The sequence below is a fragment of the Chaetura pelagica genome, unplaced genomic scaffold, assembly GCF_000747805.2.
Source record: "Chaetura pelagica isolate M959 unplaced genomic scaffold, ChaPel_1.0 scaffold559, whole genome shotgun sequence".
Lineage (NCBI taxonomy): Eukaryota > Metazoa > Chordata > Aves > Apodiformes > Apodidae > Chaetura > Chaetura pelagica.
In genome coordinates, this window is record NW_009970722.1 from 764,892 (window position 1) to 779,069 (window position 14,178).

At 42.2% G+C, this 14,178-nt stretch overlaps 2 protein-coding genes across 2 annotated transcripts in view; both read right to left on the reverse strand.

Annotated features, from left to right (window-relative positions):
• Positions 1–720: 720 nt before the first annotated feature.
• TMEM174 (transmembrane protein 174) lies at positions 721–2,383 on the reverse strand. Its single transcript, XM_010006371.1, has 2 exons — positions 1,761–2,383; positions 721–823 (listed from the first exon to the last, which is right to left on the reverse strand). Exons 1-2 carry the CDS (start codon positions 2,381–2,383, stop codon positions 721–723), a joined length of 726 nt encoding a protein of 241 aa, XP_010004673.1.
• A 6,583-nt stretch (positions 2,384–8,966) lies between these two features.
• TMEM171 (transmembrane protein 171) overlaps positions 8,967–14,178 on the reverse strand; it is an 8,619-nt gene continuing 3,407 nt past the window's right edge. The window contains exon 3 of the mRNA XM_010006372.1: positions 8,967–9,199. Within this exon, the coding sequence (XP_010004674.1) occupies positions 8,980–9,199 (220 nt within the window). The 3' untranslated portion in view covers positions 8,967–8,979. The remainder of the gene's footprint in view (positions 9,200–14,178) is intronic.

Sequence of the window (14,178 nt, forward strand, 5' to 3'; positions counted from 1 at the left end):
CACACCAGTAGGTGGGGAAGGGATCTGAATTTGATGCATGCAGGATCTCATAGAGGTCTGAGTCAAAAATGAGCAGAGGTCACTATTTGTATTTCCTATGTTCTGGGATGCTCTGGTTCAAGCAGGGTATTAAAAAAATGCCTATGGGACTGAATTGCACAGGTGAACCAAGAAGAGGAAATCTAATATATAGGCTGGACTCACATTAATGAGTGAGCTAGTCTAAAGAATCAGACAGAATTAAGACATTATAGACACTTTCATGGATCTGACACTTGAGCAGTTTGAAGTTTCCCAAGCAAGCAAGATGGAAAACATATCAAGAATAAATCAAGCATTTTCTAATGAAGCTGAATGTCCATGAGCAACCATGACCTTCCACAAATGTCTTGTGCATTCACAGTTCACACTGGCTTCAGCAAGTCTGAAAATCAGGCTTTTTTATGGGGAACCCTAATATGGATTTAAATGCTTGAGTTTAATAGCTTTGCTATTAATAGTTTTGCTTTAAAGAATTAATAGCTCTGCTATTAAACTGGATAGCAAAAGGTGAAGGAATTTTGAGGGAGAAAAAGACAGGATCATTAAATACTTTCAGTGATACTGAACTGTGTATCAGTACCAAGATCTTGCTCACACTTGCTTAGTGTGAAAGTGTGTAAAGAAAAGATTCTTTGGGATAAAAAGCTAGTGTCTCTGAATTGTCATCTGCCGGTTATATTATGAAGACAGTGGGTATATTTCCTCATAACGTGGAGGTAACAAGTTATCACAGGTGTAGTCTTCCAGTAGTTCTTCTGGCTCATCAGAACTGTCCTCTGACCTGAAAAAAACAAAGAGAAGCAGATGCAAAAATAATTTTGCAAGCACAAAGCATGCAAATAACTTCAGTGCTGCTTCCTGTCAGCCTTATCTGGGCAAAGTGCTTCCTGATTTCTTGAGAAAATGCTACGAGATGAAGTTTCACTGCAATTCAATAATTTGCTGTGTTAATTTTGTGAAGTATAAAAATGTCAGGAGGTGACCTTTGTTTTCATGCTGCCTGTGAGTGTCACACATGTTGCTGAGGACAATGGGTCAATCAGCAGTTTTTCAAACAGACTTAAATTTATTAACTAAAAGTGATCTTTGTTCTAGAAAGGGTATCATTCTGAGCAATTCCTGCAATTATAGGACTATATAAAATTATTTTGACTCTGATTAAAGCCATTTTGTACTTTTCTGAAATACCAGTGGTCTTGTTTATGCCCCAAAACTGGGCAAATAGTAGGGGCTGGAAGGTTACTACAGTAGGAGAAGAGCATGTTGTGGCCAGGCGTAATCAGGAGGAAGAGCATCTGGTACCAAACTGATTCTTGCACTGTCATAAAGATGCTGTTGTGTGCTGACTTGTATGTTGTGATTGTGTTTGAGTGGAAGCCTCTGGATGTTCATATAATAATCTGCTAGTCAACAGTCTAAAGGTAGTAAGATAAACAAAACAAAACAATAAGGCAGGAGAATATATACTAATATCTTTGAAAATAACATGAGATTTTAGTAGACCGAAAACCAAAATGGATATAAAGTCAATTACACTTTTTCAGAATAAGCATATCTCCAAAGTCTTTACTCAAGAAAACACTCCTAACAAAACAAATAAAATAGTCCAAAAAAAGGATAACTCTCTGGACTAGCGTTTGCTTCCTTTGAAACCACACACACAATCTGAATACTCAGAAGCCTGTGTCCATTCACACTAAGGCAATTCAGAAACGTACCTCTGATTCCTGGTATTCTCTGCAGCGTAGTCCTCATCTCTGGCAAAAGCTGGGTTATCCATGGGGTAGGCAGGGCAGAAGTGAGCAGAGCCTGAGGTGGGACTGGGTGAGGCAGCGGGGGAACCAGCACTGCAGCAGCTGAGCACCGGGTGAAGGCAGGCAGGACTCACAGCAAGACCTTCCTGGGCTGGGTACGGCGGAGGGATGTACTGAACCACTGTGGCGCCGTGAAACGTTATGGGCTGGTTAATGCCAGTGAAGACAAAGGACTGTCCACTTGCAGTCTGGTCGAGGTCTGATGTATTTTCGTCTCCTTCTTTACAGGGCTTGCATGTAAGCATGTTAAATTTACAAACAGCAATCAGAATAAAAGTCACCCCGACAGACAGCAGAATGGGCCCTAGCAACTGAGTCCACTCCAGATGAGTAATGCCGTCGTATTTTATCCATCCCATCACAGTGAAAGTGATCCCCACCAGTCCCAAAAACACACCTGAAAAGAGTAGTGTGGTGCCAGCTTTATCCCCATCTGACACCAGGACATCGGACCTGTTTGGCTGATAAGGAGTAACAGAAAAGACATTTAAGGAGAAATCTTCTACATTGTTGTTATTCTGCTCCATTACTGACTATAACGTGACTGCTGCCTGAAGAGAAAGGAGGCTTGCAAGGGACTCAGCAGAGCATTTAAAAGTTGAAGGTTCAGTTTAGTTACACAAGAACTTTGTGTATGGTTAACAGAGTCCATCATGTGAAAGAATAAACTTTGCTTAGAAGAATAAAGGTCTGGGAAGTGAAGCCCAAAATGATTACTAAAATCTTCTTGCATTACCACCATCACTTCCGAAATGGCTTCACCCTTGCGTGGCTGCTTATCTCCTTGTTTATCCTCTCCTTTAATTTGGCACCCACTGATATTTCATCTCTCTGCCCATGCCAGATGGGAGAGAAAGGAAGCTGCAGCCACCACAGCTTTTCCTAGGTCCCTTGCCAGCTGATGCATCCAACATATGGGCAGCATACATTTAGTTGCCAACAGCAGTGTGGCAACTCTTGCTCTCCATAGCCTACCACTTCAACAACCCAGATCCACAAGAAAACATCACCATTGCTGGAACTGCTTTTCAGTGCTCTGAATGTGACATTTACAGCCACGTCTGGACCTGTGTTGCAGCTCATTCTGCAGCCAGAGCTTCTGTGGTTTAAAAATATCAAAGTAGGCTTTCTGATATTTTGCCAAGGGGGAGCAGTGTGTGGGTGGAGGGTGAGTGGCAACAGGATGGTGAGGGATGAACAGCCTGGGAGAGCTGCTGGTTGTGGGAGAAAAGTTATTTCTAGACAGCCAAACTTCCCAGCTGTTTGAAGGTAGCATAATTGCTCTGTAACTTCCCCCTGATTGTGGACATTTTTTGTTGTGGGATCTCCACCACTTCCTCAAAGTTTATGCTGAGTAAAGCCCACACACCCTGAATAATGTATCACTGCAAGAATGAGAAAGTATCTCCTGTAATGTTAAACTTGGTAAAGCAAGGGATCTTATCCTCCTAAAGAATTTTTCTACGTCACAATGAATTGCTCTGTTAAACACATGTTCCATATATTAAACAGACAGATAATTAGAGTGTTGAGATTTTCTGCTTCCTAACAGTTTCAGACTAAAGTAATTGCTGTTGGAGGGTTCTGGTAGAACATCTTTGTATAATTCATTAAGGAGGAAAAATCTCCAACTATTTGATCAGTTTTGACTAGCATGGCAGGGGAGTACACACAGAACAGAGATTACTCCTCAGGTGGTAGTACATATAATGCTATTGCCTGCTACCAGCTGCTCTGGGGAAGCAAGATTTTTAGGATAAAAATAGCTTTAGAACTAGAAAACTCACCTCTTAGACTGCTTCTTCAAAATCAGTCAAGGTGCCTTTATTCTGCTCTGCATTTGTACTATACAGTGTGACAACAGCTCACATCTGAAAGGGGCTGCTCACTGAATTTGGCATCTTCGGATCTGGTACTGCATGCAATTGCAGATGTATCTTTGTCATTTGTTAGCAGACAGACCTGAAGGGATATTAGCACCAGACTCCTTTAAAAAAAATCTGGGAAGCTTCCAAGTCAGTATTACGTCTTTTCTATTATCTGGGGTGCCAACACATTTTCTGACCAATACACTCAAGATCAGCATGTCCCCCAGCAGCAAATCTAGGACTCTGCACCACTTGAACAAAGTGTTATGGCTTAGTTTTGTATTATGACAACTAAATTACAAAGTGCTGAAACACCAGATAAGCTGTCCTTGCATAGGGAATTATAGCCAAATCTTAAGTCACCTTTAACCTTGTATTTGGTAAACTTAATGGAAGGAACTTCTGTTACTGCTCTCCAGAAGTCATGTTTTTCCATACCATAAATAACTCTTGTCACTGTTCGCTGAAGCTTCCAGGCTTTCCAATGTCCTTTTAAAAGCAGCATGGCACTATTATAGCTGTGTAAATAATGGTATACACAGACGTAGGGCCACCTTCCACCTCTCATTTAGTCAAGAACTCTGCAAATGCTATTTGCAACAGGACTGTGCTGGAGCATTTCCTTGGTCCTATGCGATGGTCCTTAGATGCTGGCTGGAATCAGAGTTTACTACATTGGTGTTGTATTATTCCAAGGCTGACTCTCTTTGCCTTTGGCCTAGGACGTGACTTCATGGCTGCTGAGCACGTGTGCAGCAGAGCTGGAGAATATGGATAGCATCTTCCCAGGCTACTTGTCACTTGAACTTTGAAGCTGGGATGGAAAACACTTTCTGTTTGTTACAGTAGAAACCCCTCCTCTTTTTAAGTTATAATTTTCTCTGAGCCTCCCCACATTTCTGCCATTATTTCCCCAGTGGCAGTGATGCATTCAGCTGTCAAAATCTCAGGACGTTATCAGATCACATCGATTTTTTTAAAGCTAGTGCTTTCCTTTGCCAAGTAAGTGTGTGTTCTGAGAACTCAAAGATGCCAATTTATTAAATGCACCCCCTTTTACCAGCAATAACTCCTAAACAAACAGGAACAGTTTTGTGAACCCTAAGCAACTGGTCAGAGTGAGATCTTCAGAATGGATGCTATTTTAGCTCGCATTACAGTTTTGTTCCTATCTGCTTCAGGGACCTTACCTCTGAACAGAAGCACTGCTTTGCTTTCTGTCCCTCCACACGATTTCCTATCACCAATGCAGACCTTCCCTGCAGGGCTTGCTGCTTGAAGCAGGCTTTGTATAACGCTCTGCACCTCCTCAGCTCTCTAACCTGTTTCAAGGGTCACCCTAGTAAACACTGAGAGGTCTTCACTTGATCCTTTTCTCCTCTCCTTATCTTACTAATTTTTACATAAGTGTTCACCCTGTCAACCCACGGTAGTGAGGTTTTGTTTTCTTATATGCCTGTAATGTAGTCAGGGACTTAGCCATAGAACATGCAAAACCTGCCACATAAAAGAGAATTATGTCATGGTGCTGTACACTGATTTGCTTTAAAAAAAGAGTACATACAAAGTATCACTCCACAAAGAAACACTCAATCACAGGGAGATTAAGAAGCTAAGGATTTGACTAAAACAGACATTTTTTCCTGGAGAAAGGTGACTGTATGCAGCATCCTTGGGGGGAAATATGGATTACATATGTGACAACAGTACCTAAAGAACCACCATGTGTGGGCCTTGCACCCTGGGGCCCAGTACTACTGCACTGCCAGCCTCAAAGCATAAAGAAGCTGTGAGAAGTACATTCAGCCATCTGACCACAGCTGTACCTACATGGTTTTATACAATCCCAGGGAATATCTTGTCAGCAGGCACACCAAATTCAAGGCATTTCGATACCAAATTATCCAGATACACACACATGTGACAGAGGGAGGAGAACAGATCTAGAGCAATGTTGACACATTTACTGCAGCAATGTGGAGGCATTGCCAAAAATGTCTGCCTGGACACAGAAATGCACCACAAGCCATGACTCTGAAGAGGCAGGATGGAAAAGGGATAGATGGATACAGAGCTATCAACCACAAAGGGCAAGGACTGTGTGGATGATTGCTGCTGTACTGAAAACACAGCATTGTTGCAGAGGTCTGTGCAAGCTCAGTTTTTCAGATGAGTAAGCTTTCCATTTTTTTAGCTGCTGGTGATGCAGGAAGAAAGACTTCTCGTGGAGGGGAGGCATCCATTTATACTTTCATGAATCCTTCTCCTATCCAAAGGATTGTAACATTGCAGTTAGAAGCAGAGCAGTGTCAGTGCAGGCAGCAAGGAAGAGAGACCTTAGCCTCATTTACAGAGGGTAAGCAATCCTTACCTCCCACTTTGCCTGTTAAAGCAAGTGTGAATGAGTAACCAACTTGCTTTGCTCCCTAGCATTTCTATGTCAAACACTCAAGGCAACCTTAGGGCAGAAAGGGGGTTATAGCACCATTAGTGTGACAGTAAAGTGTCTCACTTCCTCAATAAAAATGCTATTCCCTATTATTTTAAGCTACTTTTATAGCTTTACAAGGTGCTGCTTCCTTTCAAATACAGACATTTCACCCCTACTCCCCACATCAAAAATTACTCCCACTCACACTGTTCATCAGTGGTAGCCGTCAGTGGTGGAGGAGATCTGCTAACACCCTTTATTTTCTGACCTTGCTGCAACAGCTTTCGACAACACAGTACTTGCGTATGGTTGCCCCGGTTACGTTAGCCTTCTCAGTGCTGAGTGGGTTATGGAGATGCACCCAGCACATTCACTGAATTTTCAAGGAATGATTCTCCAATTCAGAAATAGTAGAAACTAATAGACCTATACATTGAACTATTTCCTAATCATATTCTCGAAACGATACTGAGAGAAATTACATTTTCAATCCATGTTTTCAGAGGTAACACCTATTGTTCCCATGAAATTCAGGTGCTGGCTCCTAGGAGTCAGGTCAGCAGCTTGCTAAAGCATGATTTCTGTGAAGACTGCTTTTTTTTTTTTTTTTTTAAATAGTGATCAACTCAAGAGAATGAACAGTAGATCAAACCACAATAACCTTGAAGACAAACAAGATCATGTTTCATTTCCATAGGACTCAGTTCAGAATGAACAGATTCTACTTGATTTGTCTAGTCTCTTGGGTACATCTTGGGAACTACCAACTGAGTAAACTGCAGGCAGCACAAAAGGTTAATTCCTTTACAGTTAGCAATCAGAGAAGACTGTGTATTTTTTCAAGACGGTGACTTACTTAAATATTCGCTTAGAGTAAATGCTTTTTGATGTTTAACCTTTTAAGCAAATGAATGTTCATTTATAATTCAAACAAGAGAACAAAGCCAACAAGGGGTTTTGTTTGCATGGGATCTTTTGGGTAAAATAGCCCAGCTTCTATAGTTGCTATATAATAGCACGACAAATGCAGAGAAACAAGCTCCTTCCACATGTGCAAGGCTTTGTATGCACGAATCATGCAGGGCAGTGGGCATCACTGTTAAAAACCAGGTTAGAAACAAAAGCTCTGGATAAAAAAAATAAAAAAGATGGCAAACCATAGCTTTGCATACAGAAGGCATTCAAGGAACAGCATCCTTTAAAAATTCACCATGTAAAAAACACTTGAGAGAAAAGAGGATCAAATGCTTATTGGCTTTTTGTGAATCTCTTTCCTTCATACAGATATTTCCCACGCCTGAGTCATGCCAGTTTAATCAGCTCCCACATATTAAATCCCTCTCTGTGCTGTGTCTGCTGATTACTGTGCATGCATAAGCCTCTCAGCTCTCTTTCTGGCTAAATATATCTCCCTCACTGGCTAGTTTGTTTTTGTGTGGCTGCATGAAAAGATGCACTAGCATGACTGAGTGAACAATTCAGAGGTGGATAAAATGGCCAAATACAGGAGTTCCTGAAAATCTCTATAGAACTCTGCAGGCGAGAGGCATGTTCATTGAAAAATGACACAAGGCAATCTCCTTTCTCTGGACACAGGAAGCAAATTGAGTGCTTAATTCAAACTCTGGCATTCTGTTACAGCCAGGTTCCCAGAAATTGTGCACGACAGAGGTGTAGCTGAGATTCCAGAGCATGCAGGTGTTCAGAGACTCATCTGGGACACTCTGTGCTGGGACACTCAAGGTCAGGCTTGATGGGGCTCTGAGGAATCTGCTGTAGTTGGAGAAGCCCGTCTACTGTAGGGGGTTGGACTAGATGACCTTTACAGGTCCATTCCAACCCAATACATTCTATGATTCGCAAAATAGAGCTAGAATGTGTTGTCACCCCATTCTGAAGGCAGGCATCCACTGCTAATTTAGGGCTTCACAGAGACAGAGGAGCAAAGAGAGCTGTATCTTTGAAGGGTCTGTCAAGTGCTGTGCCATTTAAAAACACCTATAGCATGTGTTTCCATGAAAACTGCCTCTCCTGCATTTGCTGGTATGTAATGCCTGCACCTGGAAGATTCTGTTGCAGAGTGGTGCTCACCCTCACAAAATAAGTTCTCCTTGTATGGACCACAACTGACAATATGCAACTGCAGTGTAATCCCCCTGAAATCAGTCACTACCACAGCAAGACTGTTAGCCTATTAACTATCCTCAGTGCTGCCTTAGGGCTCTTAACTGCTGGCTAAAACTGCTTTTCATAGGGATTATACTTACATAAGGACCAGAGAGGCTCTAAATTAAGCTATGGAGTGTTTGTTACCAGGCACACCAAAAAGCAAACATTTAAGTTCTCCATAATGTATTCGGTCCCCATCTTAAACACCCTTACTTGTAATGCTCTCAGAGTACATACAAAGTTAATGGCTTTTCAAACAACTATCTTCCACTAAAGTAACACAACAATAGAAATAAAAACACTTCCTAATTATTTCTTTTTTCAAGCTCCAAACAGATTTAATTAAAATAAGAAAAATATTGATCTCTACTTAGTGACTCCATTATATAAAGAACAACTGAAAATAGAAACTGAAGCTGTAACAGAACAAAATGAGCATTTAAAATTCTTTTAGTGAACTGAATTTCTTCAGAATACTTGCTTAGAGGCCCAGCATTACCTAGTATTTCTTAAAACACAAATTAATAATTTATGCTTTTTGATGAAAAATGAGACACAGTCAACATTACTGCTTTTATTATAAAATAAATACATTCAAACATTGTGTATCTGAATGTACAATTTAATTTAAAAATTAACTCTAACTGACAGTTCTCTATGAGCTGGTGTCAGATGTGGCTAAGGAAATAGATGAAGAAGATGAAGATGGAGAATACTCATTATTTGCTATTGATGCTTTTTCTTCGTATTTTGGAGGTGATTCAGAGAGGTACAGCACTGGCAAAATATCTGAAGGTGAGCTGCTTCTAGAAATTGTATATATGGTTTCATAGCCTCTGACAGCAACTGTTCTTTCATCATCTGTAAGCTGTGCTCTATAAAACACAAACCAGCATATTAGTGTAATTATTTCTCCACAGTGAGAGAAATTCCACTTGACTTACATAAACATACATGTATGCACACAACCTCTAAAAATCCCAGAAGCAAAGAACTTGCATAAGCATTTGGATCTCATTCTGGGGGCTATATTATGACTCATATGAAAATGCTGGTTCTTCAGAGCGGAAGGGCAAACAAGCTCCCTTCTAACCTTCCACACCACCAGTCAGTCTGCCTGTTGGGTATTAGCTGCTTCTGGCAATGCTATCTTAAAATCTTATTAAACCTTCTTCTGATCCTGAGCTCCTAATGTATCTTCCTTTTTGTAGTCTACCACATACACATGGTCCCCTTCCCTTATGAAAGACAGTTACTAGACTTAGAACTGCACTGTAAAAAACAGTTCTTAGTCATTTGAGGTCTCATATGAAAGGCAACTGGAATCTTGTATTAAGCTCTTCAGAAACACAGGGAAGAAATATAGAGTAGCATTCCTAAAAAATTCGTGCTCAGAGCTGGAGAAACCAAAGCAACTGGTAAAGACCAGGCTGCTAAGTTCCCAAGCATCCACTGTCGTAACAGGATCCCAGTCAGTGGCACCTGCATGGTTCTGGTACCCTGCTCATCTCACTCTGGAGGTGGCCCTCTCTGCATATTGCCTCAGCTGCTTCTCAAGGAAAGGGAAGAGGTCCTTGTCTCTCATGACTTGCTCTCACAGCTGACTCTTGTCTTTCTGCATACATCTGTACCCCCACCAACAATGCATGAGGAGAAGGAACAAAGAGTATGGTCACCTCATCTTCAGTGCTATTACTGGTACATGAGAGTGTGTTTAAAGGAGAGAGACGAAAACATACATGACAAATCCTGACACACTATGTAACAGATTGCAGGAAAATCTAACCTGGGATGAGACCATGACTTAGCCTCCTAACAGCTCTCTCATTCACCACAGCCTCCATCACAGCACTTGCAGCCAGAACATAGCACAACTGACAGAAGAGGCAAAACACCTTTGCCTAGTAACCATCCAAGTATAAAATGAGTATTCTCTTCCAGCTTTGGGACCTTCGACTATGGCACTATATTAGGTGAAATGAGGCCACTGCTTCTCCTCCATGGAAGGGCTTGGGAACCAATCTGCTTGAATCAAGATGTAGTGGCCACTGCCAAATGCTGAGCCACAGGAGGGGGTCATGGAGTGAAATACACAAAGGTAGTATCAACTTACAGTGTCTTTGTGAGGACCCTGGGGAGCATGGAAGGGCAACAGCTAGAACACTGCCAACCACAGAACACCAAAGGAGGAGTTTGGGAATTCTGCATCTATGGTCCAGGTGTTTTGTCCACTCCATTAGAAACTGCCCCAACAAACTAAACTACAAACTGCCTCTTTGCATACATATGTTCACAAGACACAGAAATCCAGAGAAGTAATAAACGTCTTTGAGTGAAGCATGGACAGTGGGATTGAGTGCACTCTCAGCAAGATTGCTGACAACATTAAAGTGTATGGACTGGTTGACACCCTAGAGGGAAGGGATGCCATCCAGAAAAACCCTGACAGGCTTGAGAAGTGGGCCCAAGCCAATCTCACAAAGTTCAGCAAGGCCAAGAGTAAGGTCCTCCACCTGATTTGGGGCAATCCCAAGCACAAATACAAGTTGGGCAGATAATGGATTGAGGACAGCCTTGAGGAGAAGGATCTGGGGATGTTGGTCAATTAAAAGCTCAAAATTAGCTGGCAACGTGCACTTGCAGCCCAGAAAGTCAACTGTGTCCTGAGCTTCACCAAAAGCATGGCTAGCAGATTGAGGGAGGCGATCCTGCCCCTGTACTCCACACTTATGAGACTCTACGTAGAGTACAGTGTCCAGTTGTGGAGCCCTCAACATAGGAAGGATATAGAGGTCTTAGAGCAAGTCTAGAGAAGGGTCACAAAGATGATCCAAGGGTTGGAGCACCTCTCCTATGAGGACAGACTGAGAGAGTTGGGGCTGTTCTGCCGGAGGCCTATAAGGAGAGGGAGTTCCAGGGAGACCTTATAGGAGCCTTCCAGTACCTGAAGGAGCCACAGGAAAGCTGGGGAGGGACTTTCTACAACAGTGTGTAGCGATAAGACAAGGGGAAATGGTTTTAAACTGGAAAAGGGGATTTAGGTTAGATACTAGGAAAAAAATCCTTTACTGTGAGAGTGGTGAGACACTGGAACAGGTTGCCGAGAGAACCTGTGGATGCCCCATCTCTGGAAGTGTTCAAGGTCAGGTTGGACAGGGCTTGGAGCAACCTGGTCTAGGGGAAGGTGTCCCTGCAGGGGAGTTTGAATTAGATGATCTTCAAGGTCTCTTCCAACTCAAACCATTTTAAGATGGCCTCTCACATACAGTTCAGAGCACCAGAAAGAACATTCATGGACTGAGACAGCTGATTCAGTTGGAGGGGATTTTGTAGGAGAATGGGTAAAGGAAAGAGAGGTATAAGCACCAGCAGGAAGAACCCACAAGAAGTTGAGGAATCAGATTTCACACCATTTTGCCACTGCCCTTTGTTCTTCCTTTTTCAGTGCAAGATGTGCTGTTCACATTTTTTCCCACCTTTTGATAATCCACACATTTCACCAAACACATGGGCAAGCAACCCACATTTGAACTCGGGGCCTGAAATTACAGAGTAAAAAAGGCTTGTGGCCCTCAGTTTTGCACACTGCACTTTTACTGACAAGAGGTACAAGAGACACTTTCTCTCAGCTGCTTGTGAGGCTACATCAGAACACATACGTTCCAATATCTGCCCCAGCTATCCACTCTAGTCTGGTATTCTAAATATATTTAGACTGATTTTTGAGTGTCTTTGGATCATATTTTAATTGGCTGGCTCACGGCTACCAGAGGTCTAGATTCACACTCAGGGCAAGTAATTTCTCCACACATCCATTTGCTTTGTATGTACACCTGTGATGTACATGCCAGAAGGGAGTCATGCTGCAGCTCTAGCACAGCCAGGCTCAGTGTGGTGGTCCAGGACTAACAGCAGCTGACGTGAAACACCTTCCAACTGTAGCCACCTTCACCCAGCCCAATAAGAACACTGAGACTTCATGTACGTTTAATTGTTTCAGCAGCAGGAGTTTGCTCCTACTTGTTCTGGGTGACTTTAGATTGCTGAAGCATAGCTCTGTGAGTTATATTTCACTTCCAGTTTCTTCACACAACAATTTGGACCTGATCATGAAAACCACTGATGTCTGGTAAGAACTGTTACTTGTTCAACCTCCAACATCTACCTGTGTCATCCTTAATTGGCAGGTGTTTAGGGCACCAAGTAATTAACAGATTCTCATCAACTTTGAAACAATTTAGGTGGAAAAACAGTAGGCTGAATAAATTGTGTGCAGCTAGGGTTGCTAGTTAGTGCATCCCTCAGCATGTCATCAACGTCAAACTGGATCTCAGTCAGTGGTAACCGAACACTTGAGTGTCTCCCTTCCCCATGGGGTACGTACGTTATCACTTTCTTTTTTGGGGGCCAGACCCACTGTGCACTAGAGACTGTTGCACTAGTAGCAAGGAAGAGTGAGTAGGGTTTTTAATAGAGCTGTTTGTTCTATGTTAATAATAAAAAAAAAAAAAAAAAAAAAGGAAAGATGAATGTAGAAAATAGTACATTCTTTTTTAGCTTTTTGTGTGTGTGTGTGTGTAATTCAGTAATAATTCTGGAACATCCAAGTAAAACTACTGTGGCAACTGCACCAGAGATCTAGAGGCAGAGAGACTGAAAAAGCAAGAAGTTTGCTAGATTCACTACACATTGACAGCCATGGATTGTAACTTAACAAAGAACCTCAATTTCCAACAGCATCACAAACTGACATAATTACAAATGAAACAAAGAACATTCTAGCATAAAAAATAATAATGAAAACCAAGAGATCAATATGTTTTTGGAAAAGCAGTAGGACAGCATGCTTTGTGGTAACAGCTACGGGAGGATGCATCTGCTGTCTCCAAGAAAGAAGGGGAGAAAACGTTTTGGGGAGTGCCCTAAGAAATGGAAGCAGTATGATAAGTTGACAGTGACTGACCAGAAAACAGAATGCCTCACACAGTGGGCTTAAGCCTTAAGAATTCCCCAAGTATACATCAAAAGACAACAAAAAACAACAGACATAGCCTGCACACAGCATGATAACAAGAGTAAGAACCATTGCTAACACAAATACCCTCCTCCTACAGCATTCTAGTCTTTGGGCAAGAAGAAGGTTCATGCTTGTTTGCTTCAAAAGGAAGATTACCACTAGAGTTTTGAGGATGCACTGATATCAGGCACACCACTAGTACAGCTAGCCATGGAACACACTACCTTATGTGAATGGAGGAATGGATAATGAGTAATGATCCTACATACAGAACTGGAGTATACTGAAAACCTATTAAAGCAATGGCCTAACAACTATGACTGGACACTTGCTGTATGATGGAGCTTAGGATGCTGCTGGTACAGCCCTGTAAACTAAAGTCATGCAATGAAAATGTCCCACACCATCTACTGACTCACAAAGCAAAACCTAGCTGACACAGGACCTCTCAAAAACTAAAGCCAAGTGAACTCCAGATTATTAAGGGCCTGAAAATAAGCTGGGGGCTCTAGGCATGTGGAATCTAGTTCTCCTGGCCCGAAGTAGTTTTGGCACCTAGTCCATGGCCCCTGCAGTGACCTCTACCTCTTCACTCTCCAGTTAGCTGCCCACTGTTGGCAACCCACAGTGCATAAATAGCCCTGCAAGTTCCTGTGGTGCAGACAACTCTTCACTCAGTTGTCAGCTCTTGCTCCCTAAGCTTGCATGCAGCAAATCAGCTGTACTCAAGATGCAGAAGAGTGGCTCCATGGGTGTCCTGGTGTCAAGGTACAACATCTTGAGATGAAGCTGGCACTGCACCTCCCTTTTAAGTTTCCTGCAGCCTCCTGCTCTTTC

Bases quoted from the DNA above. Each gene is read 5' to 3' on its own strand.
- TMEM174 (XM_010006371.1), bottom strand. From the start codon at position 2,383: ATGGAGCAGAATAACAACAATGTAGAAGATTTCTCCTTAAATGTCTTT. The intron at 824-1,760 runs GTACGTTTCTGA...TGTTTTTTTCAG, and splicing joins GAGAATACCAGGAATCAGAG to GTCAGAGGACAGTTCTGATG.